Here is a 22,739-nt window from a genome sequence, read left to right as displayed (position 1 = left end):
ATTTAGGCAAGTTACCTTAGTGTTTTTGGGCACAGGCACTATGGTGGTCTGCTTAAAACATGTTGGTATTACAGATTTGTACAGGGAGAGATTGAATATGTCAGTGAAGACACTTGCCCATTGGTCAGCGCATGCTCGCAGTATACGTCCTGGTAATCCATCTGGTCCAGCAGCCTTGTGAATGTTGACCTGTTTAAAAGTCTTACTCACATCAGCTTAAGAGCGTGATCACACAGTCTTCCGGAACAGCTGGTGCTCTCATGCATGTTTCAGTGTTATTTGCCTCGAAGCGAGCATAGAAGTAGTTTAGCTCATCTGGTAGGCTCGTGTCACTGGGCAGCTCTCGTCTGTGCTTCCCTTTGTAGTCTGTAGATTTTTGCCCATTCTTCAAGACAAAACTGCTCCAGCTCCTTCAAGTTGGATGGGTTCCGCTGGTGTACAGCAATCTTTAAGTCATACCACAGATTCTCAATTGGATTGATGTCTGGGCTTTGACTAGGCCATTCCAAGACATTTACATGTTTCCCCTTAAACCACTCGAGTGTTGCTTTAGCAGTATGCTCAGGGTCATTGTCCTGCTGGAAGGTGAACCTCCGTCCCAGTCTCAAATCTCTGGTCGACTGCAACAGGTTTCCCTCAAGAATTTCCCTGTATTTAGCGCCTTCCATCATTCCTTCAATTCTGACTAGTTTCCCAGCCACTGCCGATGAAAAACAACCCCATCACCACCAAGCTTCACTGTATTCTCAGGATGATGAGAGGTGTTGGGTTTGCATCAGACATAGTGTTTTCTTTGATTGCCAAAAGCTCAGTTTTAGTCTCATCTGAGTTTTAGTTTCATCTGGGTGAGTACCTTCTTTCATTTGTTTGGGGAGTCTCCCACATCGCCAAACACGTTTGGACAGATACTCCAATCTCCGTTGTGGAGCTTTGCAACTCCTTCAGGGTTATCTTTGGTCTCTTTGTAGCCTCTCTGATTAATGCCCTCTGTGAGTTTTGGTGGGCGGCCCTCTCTTGGCAGGATGGTTGTGGTGCCATATTCTTTCCATTTTTTGATTATGGATTTAATGGTGCTCTGTGGGATGTTCAAGATTTCTGATATTTTTTTTATAACTCAACCCTGATCTAAACTTCTCCACGACTTTGTCCCTGACCTGTTTGGAGAGCTCCTTGGTCTTCATGGTGCTGCTTGCTTGGTGGTGCCCCTTGCTTAGTGGTGTTGCAGACACTGGTGGCTTTCAAAGCAGGTGTATGTATATATACTGAGATCATGTGACAGACCATGTGACACTTAGATTGCACACAGTTGGACTTTATTTAACTAATTACGTGACTTCTGAAGGTAATTGGTTGCACCAGATCTTATTTAGAGGCTTCCTAACAAAGGGGGTGAGCACGCACCATTTTTCCTTTTTTTTAAATTATTCTTTGAAACAAGTTACTTTTTTAATTTCACTTCACCAGTTAGGACTATTTTGTGTCCATTACATGAAATAAAAATAAAAATCCATTTAAATTACAGGTTGTAATGCAACAAAATAGGAAAAACACCAAGGGGGATGAATACTTTTGCAAGGTACTGTATTGATGAAGCCAATTACTGATGTGGTGTACTCCTCAATGCCATCAGAGGAATTCTGGAACATATTCCAGTCTGTGCTAGCAAAACAGTCCTGCAGCTTAGCAGCTGCTCCATCTGACCACTTTTTAATTGATCGAGTCACTGGTGCTTCCTGCTTTAATTTTTGTTTGTAAGCAGGAATCAGCAGGATGGAATTATGGTCAGATTTGCCAAGTAGAGGGCGAGGGAGAGCTTTGTATGCGTCTCTGTGTGTGTAGGATAGGTGATCCAGCGTTCTTTTTCCTCTGGTTGCACATTTAACATTCTGATAGAAATTTGGTAAAACGGATTTAAGATTCCCTGCATTAAAGTCCCCGGCTACTAGGAGCGCCGCCTCTGGGTGAGCATTTTCTTGTTTGCTTATGGCGGAATACAGCTCATTCAATGCTGTCTTAGTGCCAGCCTCTGACTGTGGTGGTATGTAAACAGCTACAAAGAACACAGATGAAAACTCTCTAGGTAGATAGCGTGATCTACAGCTTATCATGAGAAACTACCTCGGGCGAGCAATAGCTCATGACTTCCTTAGATATCGTGCACCAGCTGTTATTTACAAAAATACATAGTACGCCGCCCCTTGTCTTACCAGACGCCGCTGTTCTATCCTGCCGGTCCATCGTATAACCAGCCAGCTGTATATTGACATTGTCGTCGTTCAGCCACGACTCCGTGAAGCATAAGATGTTACAGTTTTTAATATCCTGTTGGTGGTTTTATCTTACGCGTAACTCGTCGATTTTATTCTCCAAAGATTGCACGTTTGCTAGCAGAATGGAGGGAAGTGGCAGCTCATTCGTTCGCCTACGAATTCTCAGAAGGCAGCCCGACCTTCGCCCCCTTTTTCTCCACCTCCTCTTCACGCAGATCACGGAGATCGGGGCCTGTTCCCCAGGAAGCAGTATATCCTTCACATCGGGCTCGTCAGAGTCGTGAAAGGGAAAAAAAGGATTCTGCCAGTCCGTGGTGAGTAATCGCAGTCCTGATGTCTAGAAGTTATTTTCGGTAGCGGCAACATTGTGTACAAAATACGTTTAAAAAAAATAAGTTACAAACAATGCAAAAAATTAACACAAAAACACAATCGGCTGGAGGCACGTAGCATGTTTGCCATCTTCTCTGGCGACATCTCTCTCTCTCTCTTGACAATGACTTTAGGAGTTGGTTATACAGCACAAACAAATCTGTGATCAGGCTATCATGCTGTAGTTATTCACTGATTACAGGGATCATGTTGCTCTTTCAGTAAATCCAATGGGCGAGACTACTCGGAGGCAGATAGGCTATACAGCCCTCCAATCCTCCGAGTGGATGTGAGTATGGGGTAAGGTGACTGCTGGTGTGATCACGTTCTCTGACTCTCTCTTTCCGCTCTCTCTCTTACTGACTCGCTCAGACTTTCTCTCTGACTCTCTCTCTAACTCTCTCTTGCCTCTCTCTCTTACTGACTCGCTCTGACTCTCTACCTCTCTCTCTCTGACTCTCTCTCGCTCTCCTACTCTCTCGCTCTGACTCTCTCTCTCTCCTACTCTCTTGCTCTGACTCTCTCTCTGACTCTCTCTCTCCTCCCTATCTCTCTCTCTCTTACTGACTCACTCTCTCTCTCACAAACACACTCTCACACTCCTTCCATCTCTCTTTCACTCAGTCTCTAAGCTGTCTGTGCTCTTCTTCCTTCACATCAGTTCTGGTGAATGTGGATTATTGTGCTTCTAGAATGAGGGTTATTTGAACCTCCTCTGAGGAAGATAGAAGATGAGGTGTGAAGACCTCTCCACTCTGACCTCTCCACTCTGACTGATGCTTTCCTTTCCGTGTAACCTTCCCCACCTTTCGTCTTGTGCAAGACTATCTACTTCTACCTCTTCCATTGAAACCATCTGCCAACCATGTATTCCTTTGACGATTTCGGGTAAGGATAATACCTTTCTCACTGTGTTGCTTTTGTCTTGTCCATTTGCCTCAGAATGTTCTGTTGATAAAGTAGTATACTGTATGTTCAGGATAGTTGAGAAATGGTATTGGTAGATAGTTCTTTGATACAACTGATGTTGCCGTTGTTGGGAATTTGACTATTCAGGTGTGAAGTGTATAAATCAGAGATGTGATTGGACAATGATGTTAAGACAATAATATAGTCAGGGTTAGGACTCCTACTACCAGCAGGCTGGGTGGATCTCGAGATATATGGACTGAGGAGATTACAGAGACTGGGACCAGGGTTGAGGTCAATTCCATTTAAATTCTGTAAATTCAGGAACTAAACTGAAATTCCACTTTCCAAAATGTTCTAATCAAGGAATAGTAGTAGTTTGTGAGGACTGGATTTTTGGGGTTGTGTTCATTAAGTGCCAAACGGAAGAAAACTGAGTTAATAAACAGGGAGTGAAAACCTGGACTTTTCTTTTTAGGTTTTATGCTACGGTGTGCCCTAATGAACACAACCCAGGTGATGTTGTCACGCCCTGTCCATAGAGAGCCCTTGGTTCTCTATGGTGTTGTAGGTCAGGGCGTGACTAGGAGGGGTGTTCTAGTTTTTATATTTCTATGTTGGTGTGCTTGGTATGGTTCCCAATTAGAGGCGGCTGATTATCGTTGTCTCTAATTTGGGGATCATACTTAAGTTCTCCATTGTTCCCACCTGGGTTGTGGGATATTGTTTGTGTTATTGTGCACCACGACTTTCACGGTTCGTTGTTCGTTTCTTGTTTTGTTGAAGTTTCCAGGTTAATAAAGATGTGGAACTCTACGCACACTGCGCCTTGGTCCGTCTTTAATCACGACCGTGACAGATGTAGTCAGTATGAAGGAAGAATCACCTGAGGAAGCTCTGTGACATTGCTGGAATGGGGAATTTAGCTGTTTAATGACTCTCTAGCTAAGGGCCAATACCAGGATTCACTCACAGGACTGTGGACAAATGCTTTCTGTCAGTGTGTAGGGCATACATCTGACTGTATGCGCAATGATGACATAACTCATCTTTGGAGGGAGTGAGAGCTTTAGGAACATTGTCACTTGACAAACAAAATGCATTTACCCCCAAAGTGAACACAGTTGGAGACCACTCAACCGTTTAATGTTGTAATAACAAGTTTATAATATACTTATGAGCTTGTGAAAATATAATTTAATAAAAGTCCTTATAGAATGACAAGCATATTTGTTTCTACTCAGGTCAGGATTCTGTTTACCTTGGCAGCCATTTTCCTGTCTGCATTCTGGAGGCACAACAGCGCCTGGTGTCCTTGGGGAGCTTTGCTGTTGCTGAACCTGCATTTATTGGCTTTAAAACTACCTCAGCCTCTCTCTCTTCCCTCTCTCTTTCAAACCCTCACTCAACCTGCCCTCTCTCTAACCCTCTCCCTCTCTCTAACCCCCCTCTCTGTCTCCCTCTTACCCTCACTCCACCTGCCCTCTCTCAAACCCCCCCTCTCTCTTCCTCTCTCTAACCCTCTCTAGCTCTCTCTCTAACTCTCTCTCTCTCTCTACATCTGCTATCCTCCTTACCTTTCAGTTGATGACTGACCATTAACATCAAACAGAAATTGTGCTAGCTACCGTAACTCCCCGGTGAGAGTGCTTCCTCAGACCCATAACTAGCCAGTTGCTACAGTACCAAAATTACTGCATTTCCCTTTAAGAATAAGGATTAGTGACAGATAGGGACCTGCCTGTACAGAGGGCTTGGGATGTAGGTGGGGGGAGGGGCTGTAGCCATGTGTCTACTACTTACTTACCCCTTTCGTCGCCTTGGCGACCACAGACCACGTCATTACTGCAATTCCTTTCATCTTGGAAGACTTGTAGTCTACTGAGATCATTCATCCATCTTTGATGTGTCTTGCTCCGATGTTTGATACCAACAACATATTTTCCACAGGCTCTATGTTAGTTAGTGAGTACCGTGGATCTGTGTTGAAGTCCAGCTGGGTTTTTGGATTCCTGGAGTGACAGACAACGATAGTAATTCAGCTTGACAACGGCATAATGCAGCCTGGTGTGTCCCAAAGCTCTGTCCACCAATCCTAACAGAGGAGGACTTGTTTAACCAATCCTAACTGAGGAGGGCTTGTTTAACCAATCCTAACTGAGGAGGACTTGTTTAACCAATCCTAACAGAGGAGGACTTGTTTAGCCAATCCTAACTGAGGAGGACTTGTTTAACCAATCCTAACAGAGGAGGACTTGTTTAGCCAATCCTAACTGAGGAGGACTTGTTTAACCAATCCTAACAGAGGAGGGCTTGTTTAACCAATCCTAACTGAGGATGACTTGTTTAACCAATCCTAACAGAGGATGACTTGTTTAACCAATCCTAACAGAGGAGGACTTGTTTAACCAATCCTAACAGAGGAGGACTTGTTTAGCCAATCCTAACTGAGGAGGACTTGTTTAACCAATCCTAACAGAGGAGGGCTTGTTTAACCAATCCTAACTGAGGATGACTTGTTTAACCAATCCTAACAGAGGAGGACTTGTTTAACCAATCCTAACAGAGGAGGACTTGTTTAACCAATCCTAACTGAGGAGGACTTGTTTAACCAATTGAAAACAGCGAATAAACCCATAGTGGTGCTCTTGCCTCAGTGATTCCATGTCAACCAATCAGAATGTAGTGTACTATAACTATCATAATGAGTATATCATACTGTAACTATCATAATGAGTATATCATACTGTAACTATCATAATGAGTATATCATACTGTAACTATCATAATGAGTATATCATACTGTAACTATCATAATGAGTATATCATACTGTAACTATCATAATGAGTATATCATAATGTAACTATCATAATGAGTATATCATACTGTAACTATCATAATGAGTATATCATACTGTAACTATCATAATGAGTATATCATACTGTAACTATCATAATGAGTATATCAAACTGTAACTATCATAATGAGTATATCATAATGTAACTATCATAATGATTATAGCGTACTGTAACTATCATAATGAGTATATCATACTGTAACTATCATAATGAGTATATCAAACTGTAACTATCATAATGAGTATATCAAACTGTAACTATCATAATGAGTATATCATACTGTAACTATCATAATGAGTATATCAAACTGTAACTATCATAATGAGTATATCATACTGTAACTATCATAATGAGTATATCAAACTGTAACTATCATAATGAGTATATCATAATGTAACTATCATAATGAGTATATCATAATGTAACTATCATAATGATTATAGCGTACTGTAACTATCATAATGAGTATATCATACTGTAACTATCATAATGAGTATATCATACTGTAACTATCATAATGAGTATATCATACTGTAACTATCATAATGAGTATATCATACTGTAACTATCATAATGAGTATATCAAACTGTAACTATCATAATGAGTATATCATAATGTAACTATCATAATGAGTATATCATACTGTAACTATCATAATGAGTATATCATACTGTAACTATCATAATGAGTATATCATAATGTAACTATCATAATGAGTATATCATACTGTAACTATCATAATGAGTATATCATACTGTAACTATCATAATGAGTATATCATACTGTAACTATCATAATGAGTATATCATACTGTAACTATCATAATGAGTATATCATAATGTAACTATCATAATGAGTATATCATACTGTAACTATCATAATGAGTATATCATACTGTAACTATCATAATGAGTATATCATACTGTAACTATCATAATGAGTATATCAAACTGTAACTATCATAATGAGTATATCATAATGTAACTATCATAATGATTATAGCGTACTGTAACTATTATAATGAGTATAAGCATACTGTAACTATCATAATGAGTATATCATACTGTAACTATCATAATGAGTATAGCGTGTGTGTGTGTGTGTGTGTGTACGTAGCCTCATAACTGACTTGAGTGCCAGAGACAGATCAACTATATGTTTTTGACCTTATTCAGACGGATCCCTTCCACAAGTTGACAAGAGCAAACACTCATGACCTCATCATTATCCAGAGCCACTGCTGGAGGACACAGCACAGGGCATCCCAATCAATACGCTCTATAAGGACAGGCCCCACATGTGCGGTCATGGCAACAGCTGGCTGATGGCTGGTTTAAGGTAGGGGCTGTAGTAGACAGTAGGGTGGGGAAAGGGTGGGGATTGAGGGAGAGAGGGGCGTGCACCCACCCCCTGCCATAATCAGCAGGCATTATGGAATCAGCTAGGACCCTGTGTGTGTGTGTGTGTGTGTGTGTGTGTGTGTGTGTGTGTGTGTGTGTGTGTGTGTGTGTGTGTGTGTGTGTGTGTTCTATACGTTCTCAGTGTATGTGTGTTAGGTCTCCACCCTGTCACAGCTGGAGCTTGGGGTGGTATATGGGCTAATCTCCCAGGGTCAAACAGCAAGACAACAGCAGAACAACAGCAAGACAACAGCAAGACAACAGCAGGACAACAGCAAGACAACAGCAAGACAACAGCAGGACAACAGCAGAACAACAGCAGAACAACAGCAAGACAACAGCAAGACAACAGCAGGACAACAGCAGGACAACAGCAGAACAACAGCAGGACAACAGCAGGACAACAGCAGGACAACAGCAGAACAATAGCAGAACAACAGCAGAACAACAGCAGGACAACAGCAGAACAACAGCAGGACAACAGCAGGACAACAGCAGGACAACAGCAGAACAATAGCAGAACAACAGCAGAACAACAGCAGAACAACAGCAGAACAACAGCAAAACAACAGCAGGACAACAGCACAACAACAGCAGAACAATAGCAGAACAACAGCAGAACAACAGCAGAACAACAGCAGAACAACAGCACAACAACAGCACAACAACAGCAGGACAACAGCAGGACAACAGCAGGACAACAGCAGAACAACAGCAGAACAACAGCAGAACAACAGCACAACAACAGCACAACAACAGCAGGACAATAGCAGGACAATAGCAGAACAATAGCAGAACAACACCAGAACAACAGCAGAACAACAGCAGGACAACAGCAGAACAACAGCAGAACAACAGCAGGACAACAGCAGAACAATAGCAGAACAATAGCAGAACAACAGCAGAACAACAGCAGGACAACAGCAGGACAACAGCAGAACAACAGCAGAACAACAGCACAACAACAGCAGGACAATAGCAGAACAATAGCAGAACAACAGCAGGACAACAGCAAGACAACAGCAGAACAACAGCACAACAACAGCAGGACAATAGCAGGACAATAGCAGAACAACAGCAGGACAACAGCAGGACAACAGCAAGACAACAGCAGGACAACAGCAGAACAACACCAGAACAATAGCAGAACAACAGCAGAACAATAGCAGAACAACAGCAGAACAACAGCAGGACAATAGCAGGACAATAGCAGAACAACAGCAGGACAACAGCAGGACAATAGCAGGACAATAGCAGAACAACACCAGAACAACACCAGAACAACAGCAGAACAACAGCAGAACAATAGCAGGACAATAGCAGAACAACACCAGAACAACAGCAGAACAACAGCAGAACAACACCAGAACAACAGCAGAACAACAGCAGAACAATAGCAGGACAATAGCAGAACAACACCAGAACAACAGCAGGACAACAGCAGGACAACAGCAGGACAACAGCAGAACAACAGCAGGACAACAGCAGAACAACAGCAGGACAACAGCAGGACAACAGCACAACAACAGCAGAACAATAGCAGAACAACAGCAGGACAACAGCACAACAACAGCAGGACAACAGCAGGACAACACCAGAACAACAGCAGAACAACAGCAGGACAACAGCAGGACAACAGCACAACAACAGCAGGACAACAGCAGGACAACACCAGAACAACAGCAGAACAACAGCAGGACAACAGCAGAACAACAGCAGGACAACAGCAGAACAACAGCAGAACAACACCAGAACAACAGCAGAACAACAGCAGGACAACAGCAAGACAACAGCACAACAACAGCAGAACAACAGCAGAACAACAGCAGGACAACAGCAGGACAACAGCAGGACAACAGCAGAACAACAGCAGGACAACAGCAGGACAACAGCAGGACAACAGCAAGACAACAGCACAACAACAGCACAACAACAGCAGGACAACAGCAGAACAACAGCAGGACAACAGCAGGACAACAGCAAGACAACAGCAAGACAACAGTGTTGTCCTGCTGTTGTTCTACAACAGGCCTTTCAGTATCACTCATCTCTTTGTTTCTGGACCTGTGTCTACTCTGCACTCAAGACTAGTGGGATTTTATAATCAACTGTCAAGTTGTAGCCTGGTGGGTTTGTATAATCTACTGTCAAATTGTAGCCTGGTGTGGTGGGTTTGTATAATCTTTTGAGGTCAAAGTAAGAGGATGATAAAAGATCTGAGCTGTAGACTTCCATTTCAGAGCTCCGTATGTCGTACTGGAATGAAACACATCCAGTAGTGTGAGACTGAGACCGTTTTGTAAATAGAAGTGTTTTGTTTTTTCTCCATCAATATGGATATCCGCCACCTCTATGCACAATGCTTCTACAGGCCTCAGAGTGTCAGCGATTCTGGATGCTTCTACAACAACTACTCAGCCAGGTTGGTTGTACATTCATTTGTTAACACTTGAATGAATACGCATAAATAAATGTTTTCTAAACAGTTCACAATGCCATTTCATAAGCATTAATATGAATTTAAACACATGTATAAATCAAATCAAATGAGCAATTATAATGGCTTATTCATCAAATGCATAATGAAGTGTAACCCGTTTAGTTAACTGTGGCCAATTGGTAACTGTTAGGGAGATTAATGAGAGCGAGTTAGTTATTCAACGCAAAAAGATTGAACTGTATAAACTTTTAATGTTAATGGCACAGTAGCTTCTATTGCGGTGTGTTCCAACTCCAGTCCTTGAGTACCTACGACAGTACACATTTTCGTTGTAGCCCTGGACAAAAACTCCTCATTATTCAAAAGGTGTATACATTGGATGGACCAGGGTTGGACCAGGGTTGGACCAGGGTTGGACCAGGGATGGACCAGGGATGGACCAGGGTTGGACCAGGGTTGGACCAGGGATGGACCAGGGTTGGACCAGGGATGGACCAGGGTTGGACCAGGGTTGGACCAGGGTTGGACCAGGGATGGACCTGGGTTGGACCAGGGTTGGACCAGGGATGGACCAGGGATGGACCAGGGTTGGACCAGGGTTGGACCAGGGATGGACCAGGGTTGGACCAGGGTTGGGAAACACTGTTCTAATGTATACAGCAGCAAATCCCCTAGTAAATTAAGCCTAAATAGTCTGAATTCATTTAGAATATTCTTGTTATTTAGTGAAAGGCATATTTGTACTGTCGTTAGTAGTTGGAGTGCTGACAGTCTGCATATGAGTGGTTTTTCAGAAATGTAGCACCTTCCTATGTTGTCCTACTGAGTACTCCCAGTGCCTTCAGAAAGTATTCACACCCCTTGAATTATTCCACGTTTGTGACCGGCCACCTCAATTCAGTTTTATGAAGCAAATTGTGAATTATTATTTATTTTTTTACATTGGATAAAAGTAGAGCTACAACATTGTATATCATACACTACAGTTGAGGAACAATGGGAAAGTAATTCTGCTTTGAAAGTTGATAAACTTGAAAACTTGAGAAAATGCCCTTGAATGTTTTGGTACACCTACTGGAGAGCTCTTCTTTGTTCTACACCCGTTCAGCATCGTTCACACCCTCTTAAGCCTTAGCCCCACCCATCTCTTTTAAGGATTCACATGTGAGGCCATGTGCTAAACAGAGTGAGTACGGTAGTGTGGTAAACAACCAAAGATTTCAAGACCAAAAGTGGTTTAAGTAGTTGCCTACAATAAGGAGTTTTTTTCGGTACACACAGATGCATGAAAATAGAATGAACATGAATAGAAATGGAATGAACATTCTACATGCAAAAACGATTATCAGGCCGTTGGTTGAGAAAGCCTTCTGTGGAATTAAGTTGTTGGCACAGTAACTCTCCTCTCTGTAATTCTAATGTTGTTGAGAGCAGTAGCAACACTTGTGCAGTTCTCCATGGCTAATGTTATGTCTTTAAAAAAAGCTGTGGTAGCAAGGATACTGAGCAGCTCATGTTATAGACAGAAGCGTACTACATGGCAGACCAATCCGAACTCGTTTCTCGGCATGACCAGTCCATCCATTATTTCAGCCAATCATGGCTAGCGGGAAGGTTCCTGTCTTTTTCCGTGGCTAAACCAACTAGGCTCGTTATTTAAATTGTATTCATATTTACAGATTAGAGGTCGACCCGTTATGATTTTTCAATGCCGATACCGATACTGATTATTGGAGGACCAAAAAAAGCCGATACCAATTAATCGTACGATTTTTATATATATATTTGTAATAATGACAATTACAACAATACTGAATGAACAATGAACACTTTTATTTTAACTTAATATAATACATTAATAAAATACATTTTGTCTCAAATAAATAATGAAGCATGTTCAATTTGGTTAAAATAATGCAAAAACAGTGGGGGAGAAGAAAGTAAAAGTGCAATATGTGCCATCTAAAAAAGCTAACGTTTAAGTTCCTTGCTCAGAACATGAGAATATATGAAATCTGGTGGTTATTTTTAATTCCCATTTTCCCAGTTAAGAAGTTTTAGGTTGTAGTTATTATAGTAAATATAGGACTATTTCTCTCTATACCGTTTCTATTTCATATACAGTTGAAGTTGGAAGTTTACATACACTTAGGTTGGAGTCATAAAAACTTGTTTTTCAACCACTCCACAAATGTCTTGTTAACAAACTATAATTTTGCAAGACACAAGTAATTTTTCTAACAATTGTTTACAGACAGATTATTTCACTTATCATAATTACAGTGGGTCAGAAGTTTACATACACTAAGTTGACTGTGCCTTTAAACATCTTGGAAAATTCCAGAAAATGTCATGGGTTTAGAAGGCTAATTGACCTCATTTGAGTCAATTGGAGGTGTACTTGTGGATGTATTTCAAGGCCTACCTTCAAATGCAGTGCCTCTTTGCTTGACATCATGGGAAAATCAAAAGAAATCAGCCAAGATCTCAGAAAAAAAATTGTAGACCTCCACAAGTCTGGTTCATCATTGGGAGCAATTTCCAAAAGCCTAAAGGTACCACATTCATCTGTACAAACAATAGTACGCAAGTATAAACACCATAGGACCATGCAGCCATCATACTCATCAGGAAGGAGAAGCATTCTGTCTCCTAGAGATGAACGTACTTTGTTGTGAAAAGTGCAAATAAATCCCAGAAAAACAGCACAGGACCTTGTGAAGATGCTGGAGGAAACAGGTTCAAAGGTATCTATATCCACAGTACAACGAGTCCTATATCGACATAACCTGAAAGGCCGCTCAGCACCTGCTCCAAAACCGCCATAAAAAAAGCCAGACTATGGTTTGCAACTGCACATGGGGAAAATGATTGTACTTTTTGGAGAAATGTCCTCTGGTCTGATGAAACAAAAAATATAACTGTTTGGCCATAATGACCATTGTTATGTATGGAGGGAAAAGGGGGAGGCTTGCAATCCAACAAACACCATCCCAACCGTGAGGCACGGGGGTGGCAGCATTGTGTTGTGGGGGTGCTTTGCTGCAAGAAGGACTGGTGTACTTCCCAAAATAGATGGCGTCATGAGGGAGGAAAATTATGTGGATATATTGAAGCAACATCTCAAGACATCAGTCAGGAAGTCAAAGCTTGGTCACAAATGGGTCTTCCAAATGGACAATGTCCCCAAGCATACTTCCAATGTTGTGGCAAAATGGCTTAAGGACAACAAAGTCAAGGTATTGGAGTGGCCATCACAAATCCCTGACCTCAATCCCATAGAACATTTGTGGGCAGAACTGAAAAAGCGTGTGCGAGCATGGAGGCATACAAACTTGACTCAGTTACACCAGCTCTGTCAGTAGGAATGGGCCAAAATTCACCCAACTTATTGTGGGAAGCTTGTGGAAGGCTACCCAAAACGTTTGACCAAGTTAAACAATTTAAAGGCAATGCTACAAAATACTAATTGAGTGTATGTAAACTTCTGACCCACTGGGAATGTGATGAAAGAAATAAAAGCTGAAATAAATAATTCTCTCTACTATTATTCTGACATTTCACATTCTTAAAATAAAGTGGTGATCCTAACTGACCTAAGACAGGGAATTTTTACTAGGATTAAATGTCAGGAATTGTGAAAAACTGCTTTTAAATGTATTTGGCTCAGGTGTATGTAAACTTCTGACTTCAACTGTACTTTTGACTATTGGATGTTGTTAAATGCACGATAGTATTGCCAGCCTAATCTCGGGAGTTGATAGGCTGGAAGTCATAAACAGCGCTGTGCTTCAAGCATTGCTAAGAGCTGCTGGCAAACGCAGGAAAGTGTTGTTTGAATAAATGCTAGCGAGCCTACTGCTGCCTACCACCGCTCAGTCAGATCAAATCATAGACTTAATTATAATATAATAAACACACATAGGTCATTAGGTCATTAATATGGTCAAATCCGGAAACTATAATTTCGAAAACAAAATGTTTATTCTTTCAGTGAAATACAGAACCGTTCCGTATTTTATCGAACGGGTGGCAACCCTAAGTCTAAATATTGCTGTTACATTGCCCAACCTTCAATGTTATGTCATAATTATGTAAAATTCTGGCAAATTAATTACAGTCTTTGTTAGGAAGAAATGGTCTTCACACAGTTCGCAACGAACCAGGCAGCCCAAACTGCTGCATATAACCTGACTCTGCTTGCACTGAACGCAAGAGAAGTGACACAATTTCCCTAGTTAATATTGCCCGCTAACATTAATTTCTTTTAACTAATTATGCAGGTTTAGAAACATATACTTGTGTATTGATATTAAGAAAGGCATTGATGTTTATGGTTAGGTACATTGGTGCAACGATTGTGCTTTTTTCGCGAATGCACTTTTGTTAAATCATCACCCCTGTCGTGTCTTTTGCTATGCCGGTTTAAGTGATATGACATGCTATTCTATAAAATAATTTCTCCGTAATTAATATTACCTGATTGAGCTAATCATGTAAATGTAATTAACTAGAGAGTCGGGCACCACGAAAGAATATTTATAGAGTTGTTATCTTCCGAATAAACTCTGAAAGACCTAGTAATATTTTACATCAATAGCAGTCAATATTAATCGTCATCTTAATTCAGTCTCATCTGAAAGTTGTAAATTCTTGGTTATCTGCTCGAACCCTGGCTAACAAGTTGAACCAGCAATACAAAATTGGGTTTAATTATTTATTTGCTAAATACCTAACTAATCACACAGAATTGCACATACACATAATTAAATCATAACTTGATTACAAATTACGTCATAAAGGAAAACGTCCTTAGCGGGCCGGAACAGATATGACAGCTTGTTACACAAAAGAAAAGGGGCTGGGTTTGAGTGAAAGAGCGGGAAGACTGAGGAACAAAGGGCGAAGCTGTGCTATCGTAAATACAGTATCTTATGCATTCTAAATTACCGCCGATTTGGGAAAGGAAAATGCAATAAATATTTACTCTGAGCTGCGCTTCGGTAGGTTGGTGGTAGATGGAAGGCCGTGTTGCCCAACCGAGTCCTTCGTCCTTTGAAGAATGTCTCTGCTGGTAAATTGAATACGTTGTAGTAACGTCATTGTGTGGTAGTTGGGATACTCTGTCTGTTCCTTCCTATCCCTCGTTTGCAGCAGCTGTTGCTAACTCAACGGCTAGGAGGTATCACTTCTGTAGTAAATAAGAGTTCAAAGTTCATACCATTCACAACCAAAGCTCACGCTGATGTTGGCTTCGTTCTGTAGTTATTATCTGAACAGTTCTGACATCGGACCGTTGTCCTCACATCCTCGGAACGGGAGGTTATATTGTCGTCAAGGATTTATATAGGAAGGGAGAGGAGGGCGTGTTTGAAAAGTTTTATAGCCCATGTCCCTTCACAAGGGCGGGCCACTGATTGAGCAGAGCCCTTATCTTATCTTATGAAAACCCAAATCTCACATTTTAGAAGCTAAAATCACATTTCATCCCATCACGAATAATTTCATATTCCAACATTTAAATTGAACAACAATTCCATGTGAATACGATAACTCTGATGTGTAGACTTTCCACTGCAGAGTTTGTCATCTTATCATTGATGAGAATGTCTCAGATGACAACCGAACTGACATCATATTCATTAAGTACCACCGCATATGTTCAGTTGGTCGGATTACCAGAATATAGTTCATTTCCCCCCACCTTCTGATGTTCCCAGAATCTATATGTTAACCAAGTGTTTTGCAAATGTAACATCAGTAGGGTAGAGAGAGGAAAAAGGGGGGAAGAAGTATTTATGACTGTCATAAACCTACCCCCCAGGCCAACATCATGACACCCCTAGGGCGAAGTTGAAGTAGGCTGTGATTCGATTATAAATTAACAGGCACCGCATTGATTATATGAAATGCAGGACAAGGTAGTTAAACTAGTAAAATCATCAACCATGTGTAGTTAACTAGTGATTATGTTAAGATTGATTGTTTTTTATAAGATAAGTTTAATGCTAGCTAGCAACTTACCATGGCTCCTTGCAGCCACCAGGTCCTTTTGATGCTGCACTCGCGTAACAACTGGTCAGCCTGACACGCAGTCTCCTCGTGGATTGCAATGTAATCGGCCATAATTGGCGTCCAAAAATGCAGATTACCGATTGTTATGAAAACATAAATATCGGCTCTATTACAGATGTTATACAAGTTTGTTATTAAGGCACATGAAAGTTTAAATATTCCAGAAGGCATTTCTGCCCAAAAAATGAATTTAGATTAGTTTTTTTATTCAATTGTTCAAATGCCTCTCCTGTGAAGTAGTGACGTGTGTCATACGCCCAGCTTCTTCAAACGGGTTACATTTTGTTGTGTTACAGCCTGAATTCAAAATGGATTCAATATGTTTTTTCCTCTCACCCATCTACACACTATACTCCATAATGAAAACATTATTTTAGAAATGTTTGCAAATATATTAAAAATTAAATACAGAATATCACATTTACATAAGTATTCACACACCCCTTTGGCAGCGATTACAGCTGTGAATCTTTCTGGGTAAGTCTCTAAGAGCTTTGCGCACCTGGATTGTACAATATTTGTACATAATTCTTTTAAAAAATTCTTCAAGATCAGTCAAGTTGTTTGTTAATCATTGCTACACAGCCATTTTCAAGTCTTGCCATTGATTTTCAAGCCGATTTAAGTCAAAACTGTAACTAGGCCACTTAGGAACATTCAATATCTTCTTGATAAGCAACTTCAGTGTAGATTTGCCCTTGTGTTTTAGGTTACTGTCCTGCTGAAAGGTGAGTTTGTGTCCCAGTGTGTGTTGGATAGCAGACTGAACCATGTTTTCCTCCAGGATTTTGCCTGTGTTTACCTCTATTCCGTTTACTTTTATCATCAAGAAACGTTCTAGTCCTTGCCGATGGGCCCCCCAGGTGGAGCAGCGGTCTAAGGCACTGCATCTCAGTGCTAGAGGCATCACTACAGACACCCTGGTTTAAATCCAGGCTGTATCAGGTGGCTCACAATTGGCCCAGGTTGTCCGGGTTTGGCCAGTGTAGGCCGTCATTGTAAATAAGAATTTGTTCTTAACTGACTTGCCTAGTTAAATAAAGATTAAATAACAAAATATACATGTTTAAATGTAATGACAAGCATACCCGTAACATGATGCAGCCACCACCCTGCTTGAAAATATGAAGAGTGTTACTTAGTGATGTGTTGGATTTGCCTCAAACATAACACTTTGTATTCAGGACATAAAGTTCACTTTCTTTGCCACATTTTTTTCTTCAGTTTTACATTAGTGCCGTGTTGCAAACAGGATGTGTTCTTTTGAATATTTTTATTCTGTACAGGCTTCTTTCTTTTCACTCTGTCATTTAGGTCGGTATTGTGGAGTAACTACAATGTTGTTGATCCATCCTCAGTTTTCTCCTCTATCACAGCCATTAACCTCTGTAACTGTTTTAAAGATGCCATTGGCCTCATGGTGAAATCCCTGAGCGGTTTCCTTCCACTCTGGCAACTGAGTTAGAATGGACACCTGTATCTTTGTAGTGACTGGGTGTGATTTATTATCATCCAAAGTGTAATTAATCACTTCACCATGCTCAAAGGGATATTCAATGTCATTTAAAAAAAAATAGGTGCCCTTCTTTGCGAGGCATTGAAAAACCTCCCTGGTCTTTGGGGTTGAATATGCGTTTGAAATTCACTTCTCGACTGAAGGACCTTACAGATAATTGTATGTGTGGGGTACAGAGATGACGTAGTCACTCAAAACAGTGTCCCGTGTGGCTCTGTTGGTAGAGCATGGTGTTTGCAATGCCAGGGTTGTGGGTTCTATTCACACAGGGGACTATGCTCTAGCCTTTAGCTCAGTGCCGACGTTGCCTGTAATCCATGGCTTCTGGTTGGGATATGTACGTACGGTCACTGTGAGGATGACATTGTCGATGCACTTATTAATGAAGCCGGTGACTGATGTGGTAAACTCCTCAATGCCATCGGATGAATCCCGGAACATATTCCAGTCTGTGCTAGTAAAACAGTCCTGTAGCTTAGCATCCGCTTCATCGGACCACTTCAGAATTGAGCGTGCCACTAGTACTTCCTCTTTGAGGTTTTTTTTTGTAAGTAGGAATCAGGAGGATAGAGTTATGGTCAGATTAACCAAATAGAGGGTGAGGGAGAGCTTTGTATGTGTCTCTGTGTGTGGAGTAAAGGTGATCTAGAGTTTGTATGTGTCTCTGTGTGTGCAGTAAAGTTGGTTTAAAGTAAATCGTTTTTTCTTCTCTAGTTGCACAGGTGACATGCTGGAAGAAATTAGGTAAAGGTGGCGGGTGAGTGAGTGAACAGGTACATGTGCATGTGCTTGTATTAAATGCAGCATCACAAATGGTTAAAAGGTGTGTGTGTGTGTGTGTGTGTGTGCACGTGGACAAGTACACGTGCACGTGGTTGTATTCAATTTAGAATCCCTAATGGTTTTAATGCATGATACCTTTTTGCGGGGACATTTAGCTAACAACATGTGATCATTAATGGAGAAGTAGGAAAATACCATTAAGGGCCACATCACTCTCTCCTGTTTGTGGCTTAATTCTCATTCAAGTGATTCCTAGGGATTGAAGTTGGAGCTTGCTGACATAGATTAGAGTTTCTACATCTTGTTGGGACATAGATTAGAGTTTATACGTCTTGTTGTGACATAGATTAGAGTTTCTACATCTTGTTGTGACATAGATTAGAGTTTATACGTCTTGTTGTGACGTATATTAGAGTTTATACGTCTTGTTGTGACATAGATTAGAGTTTATACGTCTTGTTGTGACATAGATTAGAGTTTCTACATCTTGTTGTGACGTATATTAGAGTTTATACGTCTTGTTGTGACGTAGATTAGAGTTTATACGTCTTGTTGTGACATAGATTAGAGATTCTACATCTTGTTGTGACGTATATTAGAGTTTATACGTCTTGTTGTGACGTAGATTAGAGTTTATACGTCTTGTTGTGACGTATATTAGAGTTTATACGTCTTGTTGTGACATAGATTAGAGTTTATACGTCTTGTTGTGACATAGATTAGAGATTCTACGTCTTGTTGTGACGTATATTAGAGTTTATACGTCTTGTTGTGACATAGATTAGAGTTTCTACATCTTGTTGTGACGTATATTAGAGTTTATACGTCTTGTTGTGACATAGATTAGAGTTTATACGTCTTGTTGTGACATAGATTAGAGTTTATACGTCTTGTTGTGACGTATATTAGAGTTTCTACATCTTGTTGTGACGTAGATTAGAGTTTATACGTCTTGTTGTGACATAGATTAGAGTTTATACGTCTTGTTGGGACGTAGATTAGAGTTTATACGTCTTGTTGTGACGTATATTAGAGTTTATACGTCTTGTTGTGACGTAGATTAGAGTTTATACGTCTTGTTGTGACGTATATTAGAGTTTATACGTCTTGTTGGGACGTAGATTAGAGTTTATACGTCTTGTTGTGACGTAGATTAGAGTTTATACGTCTTGTTGGCTGAATATGCATTGCATTAGTGAGCACACACTACATTTGTTTATAAGGCACTGTAGTGTAAATCCTCATGCTTTATGGCCATATTGGAAATAGACTAAAAAATGGTCTTGACAGTATGTCTGTCCGTTTGTTTTATATAACCACACTGGCCACTCGGTCTTCCACCAAATAAAATGTTATTTGTCACATGATGCCCGAACACAACAGGTGTAGACCATACAGCGATATGCTTACTTACAAGCCTATTTAACAAACGAAGCCGTTAAGAAAAATAAGTGTTCAAGCATTTACTAAAATTAACTAAAGTTAAAAAAATAAAAAATACTGTAGTCCTCTGTCCTTACAGGACTCCCTTCCAGCTGGAATGTCTCTGTGCTGAGATTAAAGCATTGTGCTTGTGTGAGAGTTAAAGCCTAGATAATTTAGCTCTAAGACGGGAGTGAGGTAACGATCACCTCGGAAGTCGCCTGTAAATCCCGCCACTGAGACGTTCTCTCACAGCTGGTGTGTGTGAGCGTGCGCGTGTGGTGGAGCCGCCCCAAAAGGATTATACTGCACTGCACTCTGGGGGGAAAAAAACACTAGAGTGCATCACCCACTCTATCCCCTCCCTGCTGCCCTCTCTCTAATAACAGGGGAGGAACTAAAGTTCAAATTGTTCAACTCATTCACCAAAATGTGCAGGGTGCCTCTCACAGCCATAAATATCCTCGTCGTTATTTTGAGTTCATGCCATACACCAGCTGTATGTTCAGGAGCTTAGTGTTCTACACCAATGCAACACGTGGAGGTTCAGTTAGAAGCTTACGTTTTATGGCAATTTTGTAGGGAGCTTTATGGCAGAATGCACCATAACATTGACCATTGACTATACCAACATCTCTTGATAGCAACTCACAATTCCACACAAATGTCCTTGTCCATTCATTAACAAAACAAAACGACCATAGAAAGGAACGTAGTCTGTATAGTCAAAAGCACGTCACATGTCAAGGGGCGCTGGGCAGAAGGAAACTTGTATTATAAATGGAAATGGAGAAACTAGTTGAATGCAATCGTTAGCCTTGACCTATGTAACAAATGTATGTCCGAGCCAGTCACTTGAGACAAGAATGAGAGGAGTCTGCCCTGTAGTGGCCATCTCTTATCCACCATAGAGTCCTGTAGTGGCCATCTCTTATCCACCATAGAGTCCTGTAGTGGCCATCTCTTATCCACCATAGAGTCCTGTAGTGGCCATCTCTTATCCACCATAGAGCTCTGTAGTGGCCATCTCTTATCCACCATAGAGCCCTGTAGTGGCCATCTCTTATCCACCATAGAGCTCTGTAGTGGCCATTTCTTATCCACCATAGAGCTCTGTAGTGGCCATATCTTATCCACCATAAAGCCTGTTAAGACATCTCTTATCCACCATAGAGCTCTGTAGTGGCCATCGCTTATCCACCATAGTGCTCTGTAGTGGCCACCTCTTATCCACCATAAAGCCTGTTAAGACATATTTTATCCACCATAGAGCTCTGTAGTGGCCATCTCTTATCCACCATAAAGCCTGTTAAGACATCTCTTATCCACCATAGAGCTCTGTAGTGGCCACCTCTTATCCACCATAGAGCCTGTTAAGACATATTTTATCCACCATAGAGCTCTGTAGTGGCCATCTCTTATCCACCATAAAGCCTGTTAAGACATCTCTTATCCACCATAGAGCTCTGTAGTGGCCATCTCTTATCCACCATAGAGCTCTGTAGTGGCCATCTCTTATCCACCATAGAGCTCTGTAGTGGCCATCTCTTATCCACCATAGAGCTCTGTAGAGACATCTTTTATCCACCATAAAGCCTGTTAAGACATCTCTTATCCACCATAGAGCCTGTTAAGAAATTTCTTATCCACCATAGAGCCTGTTAAGACATCTCTTATCCACCATAGAGCTCTGTAGTGGCCATCTCTTATCCACCATAGAGCCTGTTAAGACATCTCTTATCCACCATAGAGCTCTGTAGTGGCCATCTCTTATCCACCATAGAGCCTGTTAGGACATCTCTTATCCACCATAGAGCCTGTTAAGACATCTCTTATCCACCATAAAGCCTGTTAAGACATCTCTTATCCACCATAGAGCTCTGTAGAGACATCTCTTATCCACCATAGAACTCTGGGATTGGGTTACAGACTCCTCTTTGTGATTGTTGGTGCGTGGAGAGAGAAGTGAGGAGGCAGGGGGGGTACAGACAGGGACTGAATGGGAGAGGAGTGAGGAGGCAGGGAGGGTACAGACAGGGACTGAATGGGAGAGGAGTGAGGAGGCAGGGAGGGTACAGACAGGGACTGAATGGGAGAGGAGTGAGGAGGCAGAGAGGGACTGAATGGGAGAGGAGTGAGGAGGCAGGGAGGGTACAGACAGGGACTGAATGGGAGAGGAGTGAGGAGGCAGGGAGGGTACAGACAGGGACTGAATGGGAGAGGAGTGAGGAGGCAGGGAGGGTACAGACAGGGACTGAATGGGAGAGGAGTGAGGAGGCAGGGAGGGTACAGACAGGCTGAATGGGAGAGGAGTGAGGAGGCAGGGAAGGTACAGACAGGGACTGAATGGGAGAGGAGTGAGGAGGCAGGGAGGGTACAGACAGGGACTGAATGGGAGAGGAGTGAGGAGGCAGGGAGGGTACAGACAGGGACTGAATGGGAGAGGAGTGAGGAGGCAGGGAGGGTACAGACGGGGACTGAATGGGAGAGGAGTGAGGAGGCAGGGAGGGTACAGACAGGCTGAATTGGAGAGGAGTGAAGAGGCAGGGAGGGTACAGACAGGGACTGAATGGGAGAGGAGTGAGGAGGCAGGGAGGGTACAGACAGGGACTGAATGGGAGAGGAGTGAGGAGGCAGGGAGGGTACAGACAGGGACTGAATGGGAGAGGAGTGAGGAGGCAGAGAGGGTACA

The 22,739-nt window shown here is 41.7% G+C and overlaps 1 protein-coding gene across 3 annotated transcripts in view; it reads left to right on the top strand.

The window, feature by feature from the left end:
* Window positions 1-22,739, top strand: part of LOC110498197 (ena/VASP-like protein) — a 60,892-nt gene that overhangs the window by 8,592 nt on the left and 29,561 nt on the right. The window contains exon 1 of one of the 3 annotated variants that reach the window (XM_036955192.1): window positions 9,806-10,233. The exons of 1 other annotated variant lie outside the window; for it this stretch is intronic. In XM_036955192.1, the coding sequence (XP_036811087.1) occupies window positions 10,145-10,233 (89 nt within the window). In that variant the 5' untranslated portion in view covers window positions 9,806-10,144. Of the gene's footprint in view, window positions 1-9,805; window positions 10,234-22,739 lie in introns of those variants that run through there. One more of the 3 variants, XM_036955193.1, reaches the window with a different exon arrangement.

This window comes from Oncorhynchus mykiss, chromosome 19, assembly GCF_013265735.2.
Source record: "Oncorhynchus mykiss isolate Arlee chromosome 19, USDA_OmykA_1.1, whole genome shotgun sequence".
In the NCBI taxonomy this organism is placed as follows: Eukaryota; Metazoa; Chordata; class Actinopteri; order Salmoniformes; family Salmonidae; genus Oncorhynchus; species Oncorhynchus mykiss.
The sequence above is the reverse complement of the archived record's forward strand: the minus strand, read 5'-3'. Positions and strand labels throughout refer to the sequence as shown.